We start from the raw sequence: 21,762 nt of genomic DNA, 5'->3' as shown, positions 1-21,762 counted from the left end.
ACTACCTAGAAACCTCTCGTCTGATCAACGATCGCCAGTATGGATTCCGTCAGTGTCGATCCACTGGTGATATTCTGGCTTATGTTACCCATTTATGGACTAATTCAATGGAAAGGTTCGGTGAAACACAAGTATTGCTCTTGACATCTCAAAGGCTTTTGATCGTGTTTGGCATAAAGGTCTTCTAAACAATCTTCCATCTTATGGTTTTCCAACTGTCTTTTGTAATTGGTTATCCAGTTTTCGCTCACTGAGGGTGATGGTAGATGGCTCTCTGTCTTCTAACTTCTCCACTAATGCCAGTGTCCCCCAAGGTTCAGTTCTTTCCCCCACTCTTTTCCTCTTGTATATTAATGACCTTCCATTGACTGGAAATCCTATCCATAGTTTTGCCGATGATAGCACATTGCATTCCACTTTCCATTTTGAGAAACCTTGTCCTGCTCAATCAGCTTCAACTTCTCGAAAATCTGCTACCAATTCCTTAAATGCCGATCTTCAGGTAATTCTCCAGTGGGGCAAAGACAACTTAGTTGATTTCAACCCTTCTAAAAGTCAGTCTTGTCTTATATCTTGCAAAAAGGATTCTTCTGCTCCTATGCTTATCTTTAGTGACACTCTGATTTCTAGGCAAAATGATATCTCTCTTTTGGGGATTACCCTGACTTCTAATCTCTTTTCGCACAAGCACATTACAAATATTGCTTCCTCTGCATCTGAAAAACTTGGTTTTCTCTTTCGCTCTCAGCGTTACTTTTCTTCCAAACAGCTGCTCTCACTCTGTATAAATCGCAAATCTGCCCTGCCATGGAATATTGTTCCCACATCTGGGGTGGTGCCCCCAAAACCTCTCTCAGGCTTCTTCATTCCATTCAGAAGAGGACAGTAAGGTTAATTAATGATTCATCTCTAACAGAGTCTCTCCACTCGCTTTCTCATAGACGTACTGTTTCTGCTGCATGCCTCTTCTTGGCTTCTATAATTCCTGCTCTCTCTTTCAAAACAGTCCGAACGCGTGCCGCCACCAGCCAACATCCAACAATATTTACTGTCCAACTTCAAACCCACAGAACCAACTTTTCATCTTCCTCATTTATTCATTCAACTGCCGTTTTCTGGAACAGCCTTCCTTCATACGTATTTCTTGAAAATTACAATCTACAGAAGTTCAAGTCCAATGTCAACAAATATCTTCTTTTGTCTTCTCAACCTCCAACCCAAGCACGGTACTAAGTACTATAGGTTCTAATACCTCTCGTGTTTGGGGTTCACATTAAAAAAATAAATTGATTCACCTACTAACTTGCAGTGGGTGTCATCTGCCTTCATTTTCTGAGCTCTTTTTGTGAGACTATCTCGCCACTCGCTCATCCACAGTGAACTCGCCAATCCGTATCTGCTCAAAATGGAGGGTAAATCGAGGAAATCGGCTGCAGACACAACCCTGCCAGTGACCGACAACCCTGAAATAGCAGAAGAACACGAAGAACATGAGGGATCTCAAACTGAACCCTCCCATTAAGGACAAAAAATCAATTGATACCAAATTTGATAGGGAAACCAGGTCAAACCTGGGCAGTCCATGAGGACTGGACCACCTCTGAGCACAGGGTACTGACCTTCCAACTACACCATTCACTAGTCACTCAACCAACCGAACTCAACAAAGAAGATATACCCTGAATAAGGCTGACTGGAACCTTTTTAAGGAGGAATTGACCAGTGCAGCCAGCTGCTTCAGTCCTAGCGGCCTTAGCCCAGACCAGCATCAATGCACAGTTACACAGCTCGTCACTAATCCTGCAAACAAGGCTATCAAAAAAGAAGATATTAACATCTGGTGCTGTCCCCAGTGGTCTCCAGACTCTTAGATGCAAAGTCATTTATCAACGAAAATGCTGTCAATGTGCAAGAAGAAACAGAGGCTTTACTGCAGCAATATTGAGTGACCAGGAACCAGTACACCACAACAATAAAACAGCATTAAAGGCACTCATGGGAAGTCTTGGTAAGCACTGAAGGGAACACCGACCCCTGGGGGGTTTTGTGTACCAAGTGACCACTACCAACTCCCCAGAGGCCAGGTCGTATCAACCACAAAATTACTGAACGGACTTTACACCAGATCGTGGCAAGACACTGTCAATAATATTCTAGATGCTACATTACAGGTCCTCACTGGATCTCTTCCACTGGACCTGGAGATTGTTCATCATGGGTTGCTCTACCAGTTAGCCAAAGGAAGAGCAGTTACCTGTGCCGGTTTCACCACTGACTCATCAAATAATAGAAACACTGAAAAGAAAAGACTTAATGAACATCTAACAGACACCTGGCAAGAAAGATGGCAGACCTCAAGTAAAGGCACTGTCACCAAAAGATTCCTCCCGAATGTCAGGGCCTCCTATCCCCTCACCCCTGGCTGGTTTTCACTGGGACTATGCTACCTACCTCCTCACTGGACATGGCTCCTTCCAGAAAAAACTACATGACTTCGGAATTTCAGACTCACCCCACTGCCGCTGTGGAGAGGATCAGACGTGGGAGCACCTTTCCCACAGCTGTGAAATCTACGAGAACTTCAGGAGGATCCTAATAACAAAACTACGCTTCAACTACCAAAATCAAGAACACCTCACCCTACAAAATGAAGAAACTTACTGAGCCCTCCAGTGGACCTATTTATCAGGCATAAAGTGCTACCACCACCATAGTATCCAAATCAATAGGTCAAAACAACCATTGCTGCCAATTGTTGCTGCACATTGCTGAGCCATGGATGCTAATGCCTTGGACCAACTTACACAAGACTTGACCAACAAACCATCTGGAGTACAGAACCCAACTTGCCTCACATCTCAAGTAATCAACTGGTCTCCCCACTTGGTTGGGACAATACTAACAGTGCAATCAAAGACAGGGTCCACACATACCTTGACAAATTCCTCATCATTCACTCCTGGACTAACTTCTCCCCACTGGACATGACACATCTCATCAAGAGACCTACCCTCGATCCCTGGACTTGACCATCATATCTTGGACTCCCGGTTTTGACCTCCCCACTATTTGTTTTCACGGACTACTGGACCGGCCTTCAGTCTGGATGCGACACAGACTCACCAAATGGAGTCCCAATGACGGCACCTGGATTTCCACCAAGTTGTTGGCTCCTACTGACTGCCGTGCTAGCCTAGCTGTACCTACCCTGCACTTGTGGGGTCTCTCTCTCTCTCTCTTCCCCCCCCCCTTTGGAGTGGTTGCCCTTCCCCACTCGTCTGTCTGGTGAGGCACTGGGCATGCCACACTGTCAGCAGGGGCCACCTTCCTTTCGAACTTTCTTCTGTTTCCTACCATCCAGCCTTTTACCCCCTATTTTCTCTTACACAGTGCATTTCCCCCCCTTTTTTGTGTGGGGGTTGTCCACCTGCCACCCCACTCTTCTCTCTGGTGAGGCACTGGGCATGCCACACTGTCAGCAGGGGACATCTTACTTTTCTCTTAAACAGCAGGGGGTTTTTATATATATATATATATATATATATGTTAGATTGTATGAACCAAAGCTGTAATGCTCAATATGTTCTACATCGAAACGTCGCTAGCGTTTCTACACTATATATACATGGGTTAGCCCCCGGCTCTGTCTTTTTCTGTCAACCCGTCCAGTAGCGGTAAGTTCTTGTCATTCGGACACTCCCTTCCTTTGTCTTACAGAAGTAAGCGGGCTGCTTACTTCTGTAAGGTCATCCATGTTCTGTATGTTATACTTTAGTGGCACATAATATTTTTGCATAACTTGTATTTTATTTTATTTATTTATTCAAAATTTGTATTCTAAATTATTTTTAGTTTTTACCACGTGGCTGCTTACACTTGTTTTTTGACATACAGAACATGTCAGAAACAGAAGTAAGAGTATTGCTGTTCTTTTTCATAATTTGGGTGGATGACCTCTGAAGAAGACACAAAAATTATGAAAGATACTGCAATACTATTTCTACTTTGGTCGTTCTTTTCAAAATTTGCATCTTGTTTTTTCACAAAATTCTCACTTTGTTTCTTCCTGTTTATAACGTTACATTTTTCTTTTCCTTTCTTCCCCCCTTTAATCAACATATATCGCTCCCAGGGTACACGGTATTTTCATTATTAGCACTAGTTAAATTATAGATATATTCCTACTACATTCTACACATGACAATAAAAATAATTTTTTATATATATATATCTATATATATATATATATATATATATATATATATATATATATATATGTAAACATAAAAATATAATCTACACACAAATTATCCGTTGCTAATATTAGCAACAATCAATCACTTTTCGCTGGTGCTTTAAATGATCTCTATATTAAACTTCGCAATAATGACATTCCTATTAATTTCTTAAATTTTATTATAAAAAAAAGTTTCTCTGATTTCATTAAACAAAAATTCGGTTTCACCATGTTCCACCTTCATTAGGGTTAATTTGATACCTGTATAGTTGTACAGTTGTACATTTGAATGGTGGTATTTCCACTGCTTGGAAAGTGATCACACCTTATGACTTCTATTAGAATGATGTTCGTGTTCTTTCACTTCCTAAGTTTTCTTTTTATTTTTTAATTTAATATTACCAGCAATTACTTATGATCAATCTTATTTTCTCTATTTTACTTTGACCACAGAGGGCTTAGCAACTCCACCATCGTTGTCATAGTTCTCCCTCTGTTTACATTCCATTCTTATTAATCTCGCATAATTGTACCTTATTAATCATGATCGCCTATTTGTATCTTCATTTCTTGATTATATTCCACCCAACTTGTTTCTGCCAAATATCATAGGTATTTAATTTTTCTCCTTTTCATATTTTTTATCATATATTTCATATATCTATCACTCGAAATATACATCACAAGCTAGTAGTATTAATTTCCACTTCTACTAACACTCTCACAGCCAAGGCCCTCTCTATGAGGTTGGGTACTTACACACCCGGCTTGCCTAGTATCCTTTAAACTCTATTCCTTCTCTTTACATCTTTCTACTTTCTGCTCTTCGTTTTTCCGTCCGTTGAACTATTAGTGTAATACGAGGGTGATTCGGACATTCTCACTTTTCTTATTCTTACTATCTTTGCCTCTATATTTTTAACTTCTTTTCCCTCCCTTCCTTTTTCTATACCGCTACCTTGTTATTCATTATTTATTATTAATATTATTATTATTATTTTTTTTTTTACATACTTTTAATTTACATACTTTCTACTCAATCTATTAATCTAAACACACCGTGTTTGCGTTCTTACATACTATTGACTCAATTTATTAATCAAAACACACTGCATTGGGGCTACCTTATTCATGTTTCTGGAGATAAATATTTTTAATTTTTTTTTTTTTTTTTTTTTCATATCTATTTCATTTTAATAGCTTCTCCATCTACATGAGTTTGCATAGAAACACAGTGTTTGGTACATGATCAGGTGTAGCCCCCTGATGAAATACCTGATCTATGTACCAATTTTTAATTTTTTAATTCTTTAATTTTTATTTTTGAATTTAATTTATAATTTTTATCTCTATTACCCTCCCCTCTTTTTCTTTCAGCTTTTGTACATATGACCATTAATACATATTTTGTACATATCGGCATTAATTCAACCTTAATTCTACTTAATGATTTTTTTTTTTGCATTTTGTGATTAATAACTTCTCCATCTATATTTACTTTTATTTAATTTTACTTTCATTTGTAACACTTATATATATATATATGCCCCACAGGTCTAAATCTAAATACATCAAAATTATTGCCCGACCCAATTGGCCCTAGATCAAGTTATCGGCGAACAACCCTACGCTCTGTTAAAATTACAACCGTTGCTAAAGAAACAGCGATCATCTCATTCCCAAATCTGGTCCTAGCCACTGAAATCCCAAGAAAGTAGGTGGCAGACCCACCAGAATACTCTAGCATAAGTGGTACACCCGGTCATCCTCCCTGTGGCATGGTGTGATAACGACGGATCCCACTAGGGGCTCAGCAGCTAATAGACTGGAGGAACAAAGGGCACAACACAATATACAGCACATGAATCAAATCAAATCTGTCAATCTATCAATCAAAGAAATCAATCAAAGTCTTGTCTGACAAATTTGATTGGATACTATGATGTGGTTACAAAGGAACTAAATGCAAAAAATAACTTTGATATCATATATAACAGGCACTTGTTATAATGCGGTTCGCTTTACGCTGATTTGCTATAATGCTGTTCTTATATTATAACCCATATCTGACAATAACACTGTCGCAAATCACTATAACACCCTTTTACAGATTGCATTTTTGGCATATTTAACAAAATCGTTTCATTTGATGGAGTTGATAGCTTGAAAATGTATAGCAAAACAGCATTAAAATGTTTCCCACACCGACTTGAGAAATTTTCCACACTCATTGAAATTTTCTCCCACACTAATTTAATTGCAGTATAGTGACTTGTTACGTATTTTCGAGATCAACATTTTAAAAAATGATCAAGTATATTGCTTGTAATATTTGCATTATATGCATTTATCCGAAGTCTAGTCATTACTCTAGTCCTTTTCTAGCAGGGATAAGGAGGTGATTATTCCCTTGTATAAGGCAATGGTCAGGCCACACCTGGAGTACTGTATACAGGTCTGGAGGCCTCATTTCAAGAAGGATGTAGAGATGCTGGAACGAGTACAGAGAAGGGCAACAAGATTAGTGAATGGAACAAAGGGGTGCTCTTACGAAGAAAGGCTTAAGTTTTGCAAATTAGTGTCTGGGGACTAGGCACCAGCGAAGTGATCTGATAGAGGTGTATAAAGCCTTGAATGGTTTGAGCATGCTCAGTGCAGATGGGATTCTTCCTCTTGCTCAGAATAATCACCTGAGAGGGCATAAATTCAAATTGAGAAAAGACAGATGTAGGATAGACATGAGGAAATTTGCCTTTAGCCAGCGGGTGGTTGTTTGGTGGAATAGACTTCCGTCTCTTGTCGTGGAAGTTGATAGCCTAAATAAGTTTAAGGCTCAGCTGGACAGGTATTTCGAACAAACAGAGGGGTGAAGTGGAACTTGTTATTTTTTATTTATTTATTTATTATTATTATTTTTTTTTTTTTGGCTGATGCTGCATAAGCTTGCTTTCTTGCATCAAATGCCTCTACTAATGCTAATGCTACTCGGTACAGTATTAGACATCATGTGTAACGGGACAGTTTACTCGAACATTGTATCATAATTAATGCAACTAACACAGTTACATTTTCGAAGAGTTAATAATGGCGGATAAGAAGGAAAAAGCAACAACATCTGGATGCAGTACAAAGTCTATAAATGAAAGAAAAAGACTGAATTTGAAAATGAAATTAGACATTTTGAAGCGAATTGATTCCAGTCAACGACAAGTGAATGTGTGCTGTAATTTAGGATTGGCAGGTTTAACTGTAAGAACAATTATAAAGAATTAATTTTAGCAGCGTGAAGGACAGCTGTTCCACTGCAAGCAACTAGGCCGGATATTATAATTGAAATGGAGAGACTTTAACCAATTTTATTGAAGATAGCATCCAATGCTATCTTCTATTGGAATGAGCTGCAGCCTGGAAAATAAGATGCAGGATATTTCAGAGACTGCTGGGAATCATTGGGGTACAAGTAAACACATGGGTTGTGTTAAGGTAGCTAAGAAAAAGAACAGGTGCATGTATACTTGCGTGTAAACCAATGCTAGGAGTTTAGTAAATAAATTTGATGAATTTGAGGTATTGCTCAAAACATCAAAGGCAGATATTGTGGGGATTTCAGAGACGTGGTGTCACACAGATATAAGGAATGCAGAACTGGAATTTGGGGAGTACAATGTCTACAGAAAGGATAGACAGGATAGGAAGGGAGGAGGGGTTATGCTATTAGTTAAGAAATACATAAAATCCAAGGAAGTGAAGCCAGTCGACATTGCTGGACAGTGAAGTGTCGAGTCAGTTTGGTGTGACATAAGCATTGGGAGATCAAAATTGAGAGTAGGAGTGTGCTATAGGCCTAATGACTCTGATGAGTATAATAAGAAACTGTACAGGGAAATAGAGTGGGCCAATAAATCAGAGTCTTATAATGGGGGATTTTAATTTCCCAGATATTGACTGGAATTTGGGGGCTGGTCACTCACACACTAGCAAGGCTTTTGTGGATTTATTGGATGATTGTTTTCTACATCAGCATGTTCGGGAGGCAACTAGAGGGAGTAATACTCTTGATTTGATTATCAGTAGTGATTCTTCATGCATTAAGAATCTGCAGGTAAATGAACCACTAGGTGGCAGTGATCAGTGTGCTGAAGTGGGATTTACTCAAAGAGGTAACTACCATTAGGGGTAAAGGGAAGGGTTATTGCTTTCGTAAAGGCGACTACGATGGACTGAGACAGTATTTAAATTCTATACAGTGGGACCAACTGATGATGTTACCAACATCATCAGTTGGTAACATCATGACCAATTTGATGTTACCAACAGCAAATTCAAAATGGGAAGCATTCAAAGAACTTATCTTGGAAGCTACTAGGCTTTGCATACCAACTAAGAAATATTGTTCAAGGTTTAGGCCTAGGTGGATGTCAGATGAACTAATGAGACATATGGCAGAGAAGAAAAAGCATGGGATACATACAAATTAACACGTGACACAGAAGCCTATGATAGATACAAGTTGATCTGTAACCAAGTTACAAATGAGGTTAGGCAGACAAAGGCAGATTACGAGAAATCTTTGGCAAGGGATGCAAAGAAAAACAGCAAAGAGTTCTTAACTTATGTAAACTCTAGAAGGAAGGGGATGAATCAGATTGGTCCACTTGATATTGATGGGTCAACTGTTGATGATCCTGCTCAGGTAGCTAACAAACTAAATGAATATTTTGCATCGACATTCACACATGAGGAGTTATTCAGCGAGGGCAATGCCAGAGGTGTATTCAATTCTGACAGTAAGCTAGTCAATCTTGTAATAACTGAGAGTAAAGTTCAGTATTGAGGAGAAATTGTTGAAGATAAACACAAGAAAGGCACCTGGGGTGGATGGGATCTATCCAGTTATATTAAAGGAGGCAGCAGAGGAAGTAAGCAAACCCTTAGCCATAATTATGAGAGCTTCCTTGGACTCAGGGGAAGTACCCATGGACTGGAGATGTGCAAAAGTGACCCCAATTCACAAAGGAGGATCAAAGGGCGACACAAGTAATTATAGACCTGTTAGTTTATCTTCTGTTCCCGGAAAATTAATGGAGGCACTGGTTAAAGAAGCACTGCAGGATCATCTAGACAAGACTTCAGTTATAGCTCAGACACAGCATGGTTTTGTTAAGGGGAAGTCTTGCCTGACCAATTTGATTGGATACTATGATGCAGTCACAAAAGAACTGGGTGCAGGGAATAACTTTGATATTATATACTTGGATCTTAGAAAGGCTTTTGATACTGTTGCACATGGAAGACTGCTGCACAATTTGGAGCAGTGTGGCATTGGAGTCAAATTGCTGCTATGGATAAAGGGGTGGTTGAGAGCGAGAAGACAGAGTGGTAATCAATGGACACTGCTCATCGTGGACTAAAGTTATTAGTGGAGTCCCTCAGGGTTCAGTATTGGGTCCATTATTGTTTTCTGTATTTATAAATGATATTGATGATGGTATATCAAGCTGAATGTCCAAGTTTGCAGACGATACGAAGGTTGGCAGGGTTGTCAAGGACACTACTGACACTATGCTACTGCAACAGGATCTGGAAAGGTTGAGCAGATGGGCTGAGAGGTGGCAAATGAAGTTTAACATTGACAAATGTAAAGTACTACATATGGGAAACAGCAACCCTAGAGCAACGTATCAACTCTGTGGTACTACACTCGCAGTGGTAGAAAATGAAAGAGACCTGGGGGTGGTTGTGTAGGCAGATATAAAGTTTTCGGACAGTGCAGACGGGCTGCAAGAGTAGCTCATGGTGTATTGTCGATGATATACGGGCTGCAAGAGTAGCTCATGGTGTATTGTCGATGATATATAGGAATTTTTCTAGCAGGGATAAGGAGGTGATTATTCCCTTGTCAGGCCAGGCCACAAAAATGGTCAGGCCACACCTAGAGTACTGTATACAGGTCTGGAGGCCTCATTTCAAGAAGGATGTAGAGATGCTGGAATGAGTACAGAGAAGGGAAACAAGATTAGTGAATGGAACAAAGGGGTGCTCTTACGAAGAAAGGCTTAAGTTTTGCAAATTACAGTGTCTGGAGACTGGGCACCAGCGAAGTGATCTGATAGAGGTGTATAAAGCCTTGAATGGTTTGAGCATTCTCAGTGCTGATGGGATTCTTCCTCTTGCTCAGAATAATCACCTGAGAGGGCATAAATTCCAATTGAGGAAAGACAGATGGTAGGATAGACGTGAGGAAATTTGCCTTTAGCCAGCGGGTGGTTGGTTGGTGGAACAGACTTCCATCCCTTGTGGTGGAGGTTGATAGCCTAAATAAGTTTAAGGCTCAGCTGGATAGGTATTTTGAACTAACAGAGGGGTGAAGTGGAAGTGTGTATTTTTTATTTATTTATTTTATTTTATTAAGCTTATGCTGATGCTGCATAAGCTTGCTTTCTTGCATCAAATGCCTCTGCTAATGCTAATGCAGAATTCAATTAAGTTAAATACTATATAAAAAAAAATAACAGAGAGAGATTAGCCTATATGATGATCTGAAGAAAACTTACCTAAAAAAAAAAAAAAAATGTGGAACCATTTAAAATTAGTAAGGGCTGGTTGAATAGATTTAAAATCCGGGAAGAAGCTGCAAGTGCAGATCAAGGAGCCGAAACTTTCAAAAAGGAACTTTGTTAAAATTATTGAAAAGGGGTATTACATGTTATACTTCTCAACAAGTTTTTAACGTAGATGAAGCAGGACTTTTTTGGAAACGAATGCCTAAAAGAAGTTTCATATTGAAAGAAATTAAAAACATGCCAGGTTTCAAAGCGGCGAAGGATCTGTTGGCTTTATTGTTGGGTGGTAACGCTGTGGGGGGATTTAAAATTAAAACTCCTTTTAGTTTTCCAGGAAGAGGGCCAAAGTACAAACCAAAATAAACACATATTTCATGATTAAATTCATCAGTTAAATTAAATCAATTTAGATCAATTAAATTCACGATTTTAATTGGAATTTTAAGTTCAATATTGATACGTGAGTAGTTACCACATAATTATATACGTGTGTAATGTAGAATATTTTATATGTACAAATATTTAAATATTAAATATTTTGACCAACATTTGTGCATCTTTTCACTACCGTTTATTATTGATTAGGAAATAACCAGGCACCGACTGCAACTCACAAATACATATGTTACCTTATGGGAATGCGAAACTCACTTAGTGCAAATTCACTTAGCACTCTGTTTTCCGGAATGAATTATCAGTGTTGAGTGGGGGTAACCTGTACTTGGATTTCACGAATCTTTTGCCACTGTTGCTCATGGAAACTGCTGTACAAATTAGAGCAGAATGGTATTAAGGGTAAGTTGCTACAATGGATAAACGGGTGGTTGAGTGGAAGAAGACAGAGAGTGGTAATCAGTGGATGCTGCTCTTCATGGACTAATGTTATTAATGGAGTTCCACAGGGTTCAGTGTTGGGCCCACTGTTGATTTGTATATTTATCAATGATATTGATGAAGGATTATCAGGTTTAGTGTCGAAGTTTTCAAATAATACAAAAGTTTGCAGGGTTGTTAATGACAGTAATGGCAGTGTGCTACTGCAACAGGATCTAGAAAATTTGGGCAAATAGGCTGAGAAGTGGCAACTGAAGTTTAACATCGACAAATGCAAAGTACAGCATATGGGTAGAAGTGACCCCAGAGGAACGTACCAACTGTGTGGTACTACACTTAAGGTGGTAGAAAATGAAAAAGACCTGGGAGTAATTGTGCAGTCAGATATGAGGCTTTCTGAGCAATGTAGACAGGCTGCAAGAGCAGGTCATGGGGTTTTGTCATGATATATAGGAATTTTGCTAGCAGGGAAAAGGAGGTGATTGTCCCTCTGTATAAGGCAATGGTCAAGCCACGCCTTGAGTACTGCGTACAGGTCTAGAGGCCTCATTTTAGGAAGGATGTAGATTTACTTGAGTGTGTACAGAGAAGGGCAACAAGATTGGTGAGGGGAATGAAGGGATCCTCTTACCAAGAGAGGCTTAATTTCTGCAAATTGCAGTGGCTGGAGACTAGGCACCTGTGTGGTGATTGGATTGTGGTATATAAGGCTTTGAATGGGTTGGGCACGCTGAATTCTGATGGAATCCTTCCACTTGTTCAGATTACGAACCTAAGGGGGCATAAATTCAAATTAAGAAAAGACAGATGTAGAATAGATGTGCGGAAATTTGCCTTTAGCCAGCAGGTGGTTAATTGCTGGAACAAACTTCCATCTGTCGTTGTCGAAGTTGATATGTTGAATAAATTTAAGGAGGAACTGGACAGACATTTGGAGGGAATGGTGTGTGTTTTTTTTTTTTTTTTTGGCTGATGCTGCATAAGCTCATACACATGCTTTTTTGCATCACATGCCACTACTACAAGGGAAATGTGAAAAGATCAAAGAAGGTGATGACATTAGCGAATAAAATTGAGTCATTAGACAAAATTTCTAATGGCAAAAGGGTCCCCTCAGTGGCAAAACATTATAAAATCAATGAGTCAACGGCACAATCAATCAAAAAATCGGAAGAAAAAATCTGCCGTAGTGTCCGTGAAAACGCGCTAATTGCTTCAAAAATTTGCTCTGTAACTCATGATGTTAAATTATAAAAAATGGAAAAGGCTTTAAATCTGTGGATAGAAGACCGAACTCAAAATAAAATTCCGTTAAGTTCACTCATTATTCGTGAAAAGGCAAAACTCCTTTATCAACACTTTAGCAAAACTGGTGAAGCACTGGTGGGATAAGTTTTTTAGCTAGCAAAGGCGCTGCTCCTGGTTTGAAAGATTTGTTTGAAATTTCTAATAAATATTACATTTAATATTAAATTGTTTCTTTTTTCATTTCGATGCCATATGCTTGCATTTCGCTATGTACTGTCTATGTACATAGTCATATTATGAAGGTATATATAATATATACATAGACAAAGTTTTAGACTAGTTTTTCTTATATATTTCATACTTTGGAACGTAACCCCCGCGAATAGTGGGGGTTTACTGTATATAAAAGGTCCAATTAAACCTATTGAGGGTGTAAGTGAAACTATATACAAGATCTGATGTCAGGATTATGGGGGAGTCAGCACATAGGCTTAAAGATCATATGGGGGAGCATATAAAAGCAGTAGAGGCCACTGATTATGCTGAACACTTTTGGGAGGAAGATATCAAATTTTTCCTGATCATGAAATTATTGTGATTGTTCATGTAGGTATTGACTGTGGAAATGGTGCGACAGCTTACTAATTTGTTCTTTGGAATATAATACCATTAATAGAGATTGGGTAGTTCATTTTCACCCCATCTTTGAGACTATTATCTTGGAATGGGATGAATGGTTCTGTTTGGTCTTCCTGGTCCATTTATGGTCTCCATGCAGTGCGGAGGTTAATTCCTATATTCCTCCAGATCCATGAGCCTTCTGGTGTTATTTAAGGATGTATTGTCACTATAAAATGAGGAAGTGTAAAAGAAAAACCCATGGTTAACACAGGAGGCAGTCACATTTGAAAGCTTCAGTGTTGTTTTAATCATTTTTTCACTTTTAACTAAGTAATATTTGTCACTTTTAATTCAGTAATGTTTATATATTTTTTATCACATAACTTCATATGATCGATATATTTAATCTTATATTAAATATACAGTTTTATCCGGCATTCATTTTATTAAGGACTTTGTCATATATACAGAACTGTGTATTCGTTGCAGTTATTATGGGTAGTCTAATATTTGCCTTTTCCTTTGCCTGCCCTTGCTGTTACCATTGTCAGTATTGTTTGAGCATGGGCTGCTCTCAGATTTGTTGAGAAATGCCTCATGACTTAAAATCAAATTAAAATTGCGTGCACTATGGAGGAGATCTTATGTATTGATGGTTTTTAATAGTAAATTAATGGATTAAAAAAAAATTAATAAGCTACCACTTCTTTTGCAGTTTTATATTTTTAATAGCTTCCAAACTTTTTTATATGTAATTTTTTTCACTAAATATAATTTTTAAAAATTATGCTACTTTGAAATTTTATTTATATGCTTATAGCAACTGATGATAACCCTGAGGAGAAAAGGACCAAAGAAGCCTTTCGTGATATAAAATTAGAATTGACCTATAGTGGTACATATAGTCCAGCCAATCCAGTTGGGTGGTGGAAGATGATGGACACTAATGAAGTTGAAAGGGATGCAAATATTTGTCACATATTGGAATGTGAACGAAAATATTTGAAAATAGTTGCATTCATTGATAAAGTTTTTCCAGCAGAGTTGTCTGTGATTTCTGGATATGGGTAAGAATTACTTTTTAATCCATAAAATTTGTATTTGTGATAGGCATATTTAGAAGAAAAACTTAAATATGGCATGTATGTAAAAAAAAAAAAAAACCACCCTGAAATAATAAGACTGTGATATTATGATTCATATTTGAATAATATTCCTGTTCATGTGATTTCAATTTCAGAAGGTGGCATTTTGAAAATTGTTTTATTTTATTTATTTATTTATTTCATCTGACAAAAAACCCAATTTACACCTTGGTATGTAAAAATAAGTCTATTATTGATCTCAAAAGTGAAAAGTAAAAACTGTTATAGTTATAGGTTATTATGCTGCAGTTGTTTAATATTTTGGGATAATGGCAGTATGATATTTTTTCTTTTTTTTTTTTTTTAAATTTATGCTTCCCTATTCTGTTCTGAAATTTTTTTTTTTTTTTTTTTTTTTTTTTTCTGTGGCAGCGCTCCATTTCCATAAAACAGTTTTTCTTCCCTTCTGAATAATCTTAATTTTGATCATAAATTCTGATGGAACCTTTGACATAATTAAATTAAAAGTGAATTAAGAGACAATAAAACAAATTAGAAAAACAATTTTTTTTATTACAGAAGAAATTTTACATTTTTTTTTTCCCGCATGTAACATAAATGGAAAACATTGAGTAGAGTTAGATTACCTTGAACTTTGATGGCTCTGTGCTAATTTATTGCTGTTCGGTTCTATATTTAAAAAAAAAAATGTTGTGAATTACTAAACCATTTCTATTTGTGAATAATGAGAAAGAGCAGAAAGCTTCGTATAACTCATGATTTACACTGAAACAAAGATCTAGAATGTGCTTTCCTTCCCAGCACTGTGAAAGCATGAAGTTTAAGAGCATTCATGGTTCAAGCACATTTATGACTCATAATGAATAAATAACATTTGTAATGTAATTTATTTATTTTATTGAATATTGTAAATGTTAAATACTGAGGATCATAATAATAATATAATCCTCAGTATTTAGCATAATATTTAATTTCATGGGACTTCAATGTCTTTATTTAATTATTCATAAGTTATTTATCCATGTACCATTGACACCATTTAAGAGATAATGAACATGATTAACATTTTTTTTAATAAACCATTTTTGATGTAAAATGCTCGTGCGTGTGATGAATTCATACCGCTACAGTGGTGTCTTAAATCAGTATCTCCATATTGAATCTGCACTGATAACTAATATGCATGAATCTGTTATAAAATCCACCCCCTCTCCTACACTCAGTAAGCAATGATTACTTTCTGATGCTGTTATTAAAATTGGTTGTTGCTTTTTTTTTTTTATGGTAATGTACTGTAAAACTAAAACTTTTGTGTAGATTTGTAATTAATTTAAAGTTAGTATTCCTTTTATGATACTAAAATATTTCTGACTGGAGTCACTAATCATAGTACATAAAAGATGGAATTTGATAGATTTAAGATTAGAATTGTAGTTGGTTTTACACACGAAGATGATTTGAAAAGTGAGTGGGGTAAATATTTATTAGTGGGTGATGCCACTTCCAAATATTAGATTTAACTACAGCTGTGTAGTTTTCTCTCCCTACTGCCCTCTTAGATTTCATTTCTGCCTTTAACTTCAAAAATGCCTATCTTCTCTGGATTATGGTGCCTCCCCAAATTGAGAAACACAGCTTTAAACTTTTTTTTTTTTTTTTTTTGCTTCTGTAAAGCTAGCACTCCATTTTATTGAGTGCTCTATTAATAATAATAATAATAATAAAATAAATTTCTTTATTGCTGCGAAATATGTTCCAAATTTGCAGATGATACAAAGGTTGGCAGGGTTGTTAATGACAGTAAAGACAGTATGCTACTGCAACAGGATCTAGATAAGTTGGGCAAGTGGGCTGAGAAGTGGCAACTGAAGTTTAATGTTGACAAATGCAAAGTACTGCATATGGGTAGCAGTAACCCAAGAGAAACATACCAACTCTGTGGTACTTCACTTGGGGAAGTGGAGAATAAAAAAGACCACTTCAAATGAATCCCAATCTTTACAAAACAAATTTCTTCTATTAACTAGGGCAGGCTACACTGAGAAAAATCTTCCCCATAAACCTTGCATGGTGCTCCAGCTAGAATTAATTCTCAAGGCTTTCAACATATGCTTCCTCCTATCATGTGGGGACAGAATTGCAACACAATGTTTTGTCCTTTCTCATTGTATTTTGTATTCTTAATCAAATCATCAGTTTGTTTTTAGTCATTTAGTACCCAATCACCACATACCCTTTATATTAAAATCTGAAAACTGGGTAGTTATCATCTGTTTTTGCACCTAGCCGATGTATTGTTCCGTTCCATCTGTCTTTATTACAGAATATATTTCTGATTTCCCTTCCTTATTCAGGAATTTCTAAATAAGACCACTCCTGGAATAAAACATTCTGCACTGAAAGAATCAGTCCTGTGCCAGACATGGGTATAGAATATCAGTACAGAATTGGACATTTGGGTTTCTGTTGTTCCCCCAGTTTGAATTCTCTACGGTATCTCTGAGAACGTGAGGATCAACTCAAGGTATCAGAGTTGCATCATGCCCCTAACAGTACACTGAGTTGTAATATAAGATTGCCACACTTCCTACATCTAACACACAGAAAAGAAATGCCATCAGAGAAAGATTTATACAGGCACTCCCCGGCTTACATAATACTCGATTTATGGAAATTCAGCTTTACGTAAGTTTTTGCCAGCTAGTGCAAACTTAAAAAAATCGTGGAAACATATTTTGCATCCCGTTGGAATAAATGGAGGTATCGTGTAAATATTGTAATGTGAACCCAATAACACGTGTTTGTTTTTTTTTGTTTTTTTAATTTGTTCTAAGACCACGGAAGTTGAAATTTTTGCTATATAACTAAGCTATATATCTCTCTAAAAGGTCATTTTTATAATGGAAATTGCACTATGCTTTCATTGTTATCATGCGTTCTGTTATAAGGGGTAGTAATCAATGGACACTGTTCATCGTGGACTAATGTTATTAGTGGAGTCCCTCAGGGTTCAGTGTTGGGTCCATTATTGTTTTCTGTATTTATAAATGATATTGATGATGGTATATCAAGCTTAATGTCCAAGTTTGCAGATGATACAAAGGTTAGCAGGGTTGTCAAGGACACTACTGACACTATGCTGCTGCAACAGGATCTGGAAAGGTTGAGCAGATGGGCTGAGAGGTGGCAAATGAAGTTTAACATTGACAAATGTAAAGTACTACATATGGGAAACAGCAACCCCAGAGCAACGTATCAACTCTGTGGTACTACACTGACAGTAGTAGAGAATGAAAAGGACCTGGGAGTAATTGTGCAGGCAGTGCTTACGGGCTACAAGAGTAGCTCATGGTGTATTGTCAATGATATACAGGAATTTTTCTAGCAGGGGTAAAAAGTAAAGTGCAGCCATTATCAACCCACTGCAGGATGGAAGCCTCCTCAACAATTCATGCTGAGGGAAATGGACCATAATCTGCCACGCTGGTCCAGTGCGGGTTGGCAGATCGACCGTATTCAGCAGTCAGGGGCGTGAATCCCGGTCTACTCAAAGAGCGTGTGCTACTGCACTCCCGCTCCTGCCCACTCGGCTACGGAGGCAGGTGATTATTCCCTTGTATAAGGCAATGGTCAGGCCACACCTTGAGTACTGTATACAGGTCTGGAGGCCTCATTTCAAGAAGGATGTAGAGCTGCTGGAACGAGTACAGAGAAGGGCAACAAGATTAGTGAATGGAACAAAGGGGTACTCTTATGAAAAAAGGCTTAAGTTTTGCAAATTACAGTGTCTGGAGACTAGGTACCAGCAACATGATCTGATAGAGGTGTATAAAGCCTTGAATGGTTTGAGCATGCTCAATGCTGATGGGATTCTTCCTCTTGCTCTGAATAATCACCTGAGAGGGCATAAATTCAAATCGAGGAAAGACAGATGTAGGATAGACGTGTGGAAATTTGCTTTTAGCCAGTGGGTAGTTGGTTGGTGGAACAGACTTCCATCCCCCTGTCATGGAAGTTGATAGCTTAAATAAATTTAAGGCTCAGCTGGACAGGTATTTTGAACGAACAGAGGGGTGAAGTGGAAGTGGTGTTTTTTTTTTTTTTTTTTTTTTATTGGCTGATGCTGCATAAGCTTGCTTTCTTGCATCAAATGCTTCTGCTAATGCTAAAAGAATCAATTTTGAATGGCTTTGTTGATCTTTTTCTAAAGAACATTTCTGGAGGTCATGACCATAAAACAATAAAATCAATTTGCACTCTCCGGTTTATTGGGCTTTTCTGTTAGCTCAATCATTTATAAATGGATAGTAAACTCAATCTTATTGCATTTGCGATAATACCAATAACTGGAATTCAATGGGTTTTTACATTACGATATTATGGTGAAATTAGTTCCCCTTCACTGAAATCTTCAATCATAAAAAAAACAAATTTTCAGAATCTTCTCTTCATTCCTATTTACTTATTACAATGGTGAAGGGAAAGGACCAACGGAAAGTGCAAGTGCTAGGAAACAAAACAAACTTGATTTAGAAATGAAGATGATTAATTAAGAAGTATGAAGCAGGACAAAGTTTCTCATCTATTGCATGGAATTAGGTCTCACTGCTTCAACAGTGAATACTATTTTAAGGGACAGTTTGCATATAAAAGAACATGTTAAAGGATCAATGCATTTAAGATCAACTGTGATCACAAAACAGCGTTCAGGTGCTACATCGAAGATGGAAAAGCTATTAATGGATGGAAAATTAGATTCAGAAGTAAGTGCCCGAGTCCAATGGCCACTCAAGCAAAAGCAAGAATTATTTATGAAGATATTAAGGATAATTACGGTGAACCCCAAGCCAAGTTCGTGGCAAGCAATGGGTGGTTTAATAGGTTCAAGCATCACGCTGGTTTCCAAAAATTTAAAGTATACAGTGAAGTTGCCAGTGCCAATTCTGCAGGTGCAGAGAAATTTTGTGATGTGTTGTAAAAAAAACCCTTCTAAATCTCCACAGCCTGTAACTTCTGCAGCAACGTGCTTATCAGCTGGAGAGTTAATTCTGGCAACAATGCTCGAAAGGTAAAACTTGCTGATGTTATGCCTGTCTCCTCTCTCTTTTTGTAATTTATAATTTTGAAATTTTTGTAATTTTTCCTGTGCATGAGATAAAAAAATTGAATAAATAGTTCTATTTACATGTTCGTCGAACATTTCTTTTTTGCTTCAATCAAATTTAGCCCGCATAGGTTGCGAGTGCTGCATAAGCATTTAGGGAAATTCCGACTTATGTAAAATTCGAATTATGTAGAGTTCCGCAGAACGCAACCCATACTTAAGTTGGGGAGTGGCTGTATACATATGTGGACAATGAGTATGGGGATAAAGGCTGTAACACAAAGGTGAATTGTCAGTGACAATTCTCCCATCAGTCATGATATCCTGTGGCATGTTATGCATACCTTTTCCAGTTGAAACCAACTGGAAAATTTTAATATAATTTTAAAAACACAGTACAGATTTAATTGTAAAAATGTCAAAATAAGCACTAATGAATAACCTTTCAAAATTAAACTAAAATTACAAAAATTTTCACAATATACTTAACACAGCTGAAATTTAGTTTTGGTAACTACTATTAAATTGGTTCCATCAAGGATGGCTTCAGTTTGATAGCAGTTACCAGATTTCACACTGGTTCCACTCACTGCCAACTAGTGAGAGACTAGCTTTTTAAATCCAAACTAAAAGATAATACCTGTAGTGACCCTACTTCTGAGATTAAGACCAAATCAATTCTTTCTGTTCTGCAAACCGAAACTGAACATTACCAGTCTGTGTCTATCTAAATTGAAAGTTCACTTCAATCACTGAACCTTGTATACTATTTGTTGTCCTGTGTTGGATTTTCAAGTAAAACTTTCTGTATTTTCTTGCAATTTCAAAATTCACATCAGAATTTCCTTCATATATATTGTCAGTGGAATACACTCCTTGGACTATGCTAAAGCTAGTTCAGTCTACAGTTAACTATTAGTTATAAATGATGAAAATTATTGAATTGTGTATTATACACCAGTACAGTGAAATATTATTATTCATTCTGCAGCTTGGAAGTGCTTTTACACTTCAGAAAATATCTTAACACCCAGCAAGTCTCTCTCTTTTTTTTCCTCATTAAAAAAAGTGATTACCAGTTATTTGGCATTAAATATGTTTAGAGCACCGTACTTCATACTTGTTTCTTGTTCATGTTTTGTTTCATTATCAGAGTAATTCTGATTGTGCAGAGCAAAGTATACTGATATGCAAATATCTCTATTACTATTCATGTATAGAAACAAAATAGAAACAAAACAAAAGTCAAATTAATTTTGTATCAATGATAAAAGTCATTCTCATTCAGTAGACTGACTTTTATCATTGATACTGTAATTTTTAGAATATATGTAATAAAATATTACATATATTCTAAAAATATATGTAATATTTTATAATTAATTTAATTAAAATATCTGTTTAAGTAATATGTCAGTATCATAGTGAAATTTAAGAAAATATCTACGTTGTTTTCAGAATCGTAGGTCTTTATACAACTTTTGTGCTTGTTGTTTCAAGAATTGTAAGGCAAATTATTGCTGGCACAGCTTCAAACATTATGTTTGATGATATGCCCTATGTGGACCGTGTATTACAACTGTGTTTGGATATTTATCTTGTCCGAGAAAGTGGAGAATTCACTTTAGAAGAGGATCTTTTTGCCAAGCTTATATTCTTATACCGCTCACCAGAAACTCTTATTCAATGGACCCGTCCTCCAGAAGGATAGGAATGATGATTCAAGGTAAAAGATAAGTGGTTAAATAGAAACCTTTATTTAGCAGCTGTGTTGTTATTGTTTTCTATTTTAATAATTTCTTCAAAATCCTAAATAGTGCAGACTCTTCTCAGTCCCAAAGTTAATGTTGTTCTGGATAAAACCTTGGTCCCTTGGGTGTGATATGAACTCTGGGAATTTGGTAGCTTTAATTTTTTGAATTCTGATTGAACTTAATAAAAAAAAAAATTAAGTACTTAGAGACATTCACCTAGTTTTAATTCTGGATAACTTCCATTTAAAATACTCAACACATAATGGATTAAAAAAAATGTATTTATAATGTATTG

The 21,762-nt window shown here is 36.8% G+C and overlaps 1 protein-coding gene across 1 annotated transcript in view; it reads left to right on the top strand.

The window, feature by feature from the left end:
• The window catches only part of LOC150082462 (piezo-type mechanosensitive ion channel component-like), an 861,219-nt gene that overhangs the window by 817,962 nt on the left and 21,495 nt on the right, over positions 1-21,762 (top strand). Inside the window, 2 exon segments of the mRNA XM_090377768.1 lie at positions 14,324-14,570; positions 21,172-21,439. Of these exon segments, the coding sequence (XP_090233894.1) occupies positions 14,324-14,570; positions 21,172-21,424 (500 nt within the window). The 3' untranslated portion in view covers positions 21,425-21,439.

This window comes from Mastigoproctus giganteus, chromosome 7 (assembly GCF_048544385.1).
Source record: "Mastigoproctus giganteus isolate SK-2022 chromosome 7, ASM4854438v1, whole genome shotgun sequence".
NCBI classification, from domain to species: domain Eukaryota; kingdom Metazoa; phylum Arthropoda; class Arachnida; order Uropygi; family Thelyphonidae; genus Mastigoproctus; species Mastigoproctus giganteus.
The sequence above is the reverse complement of the archived record's forward strand: the minus strand, read 5'-3'. Positions and strand labels throughout refer to the sequence as shown.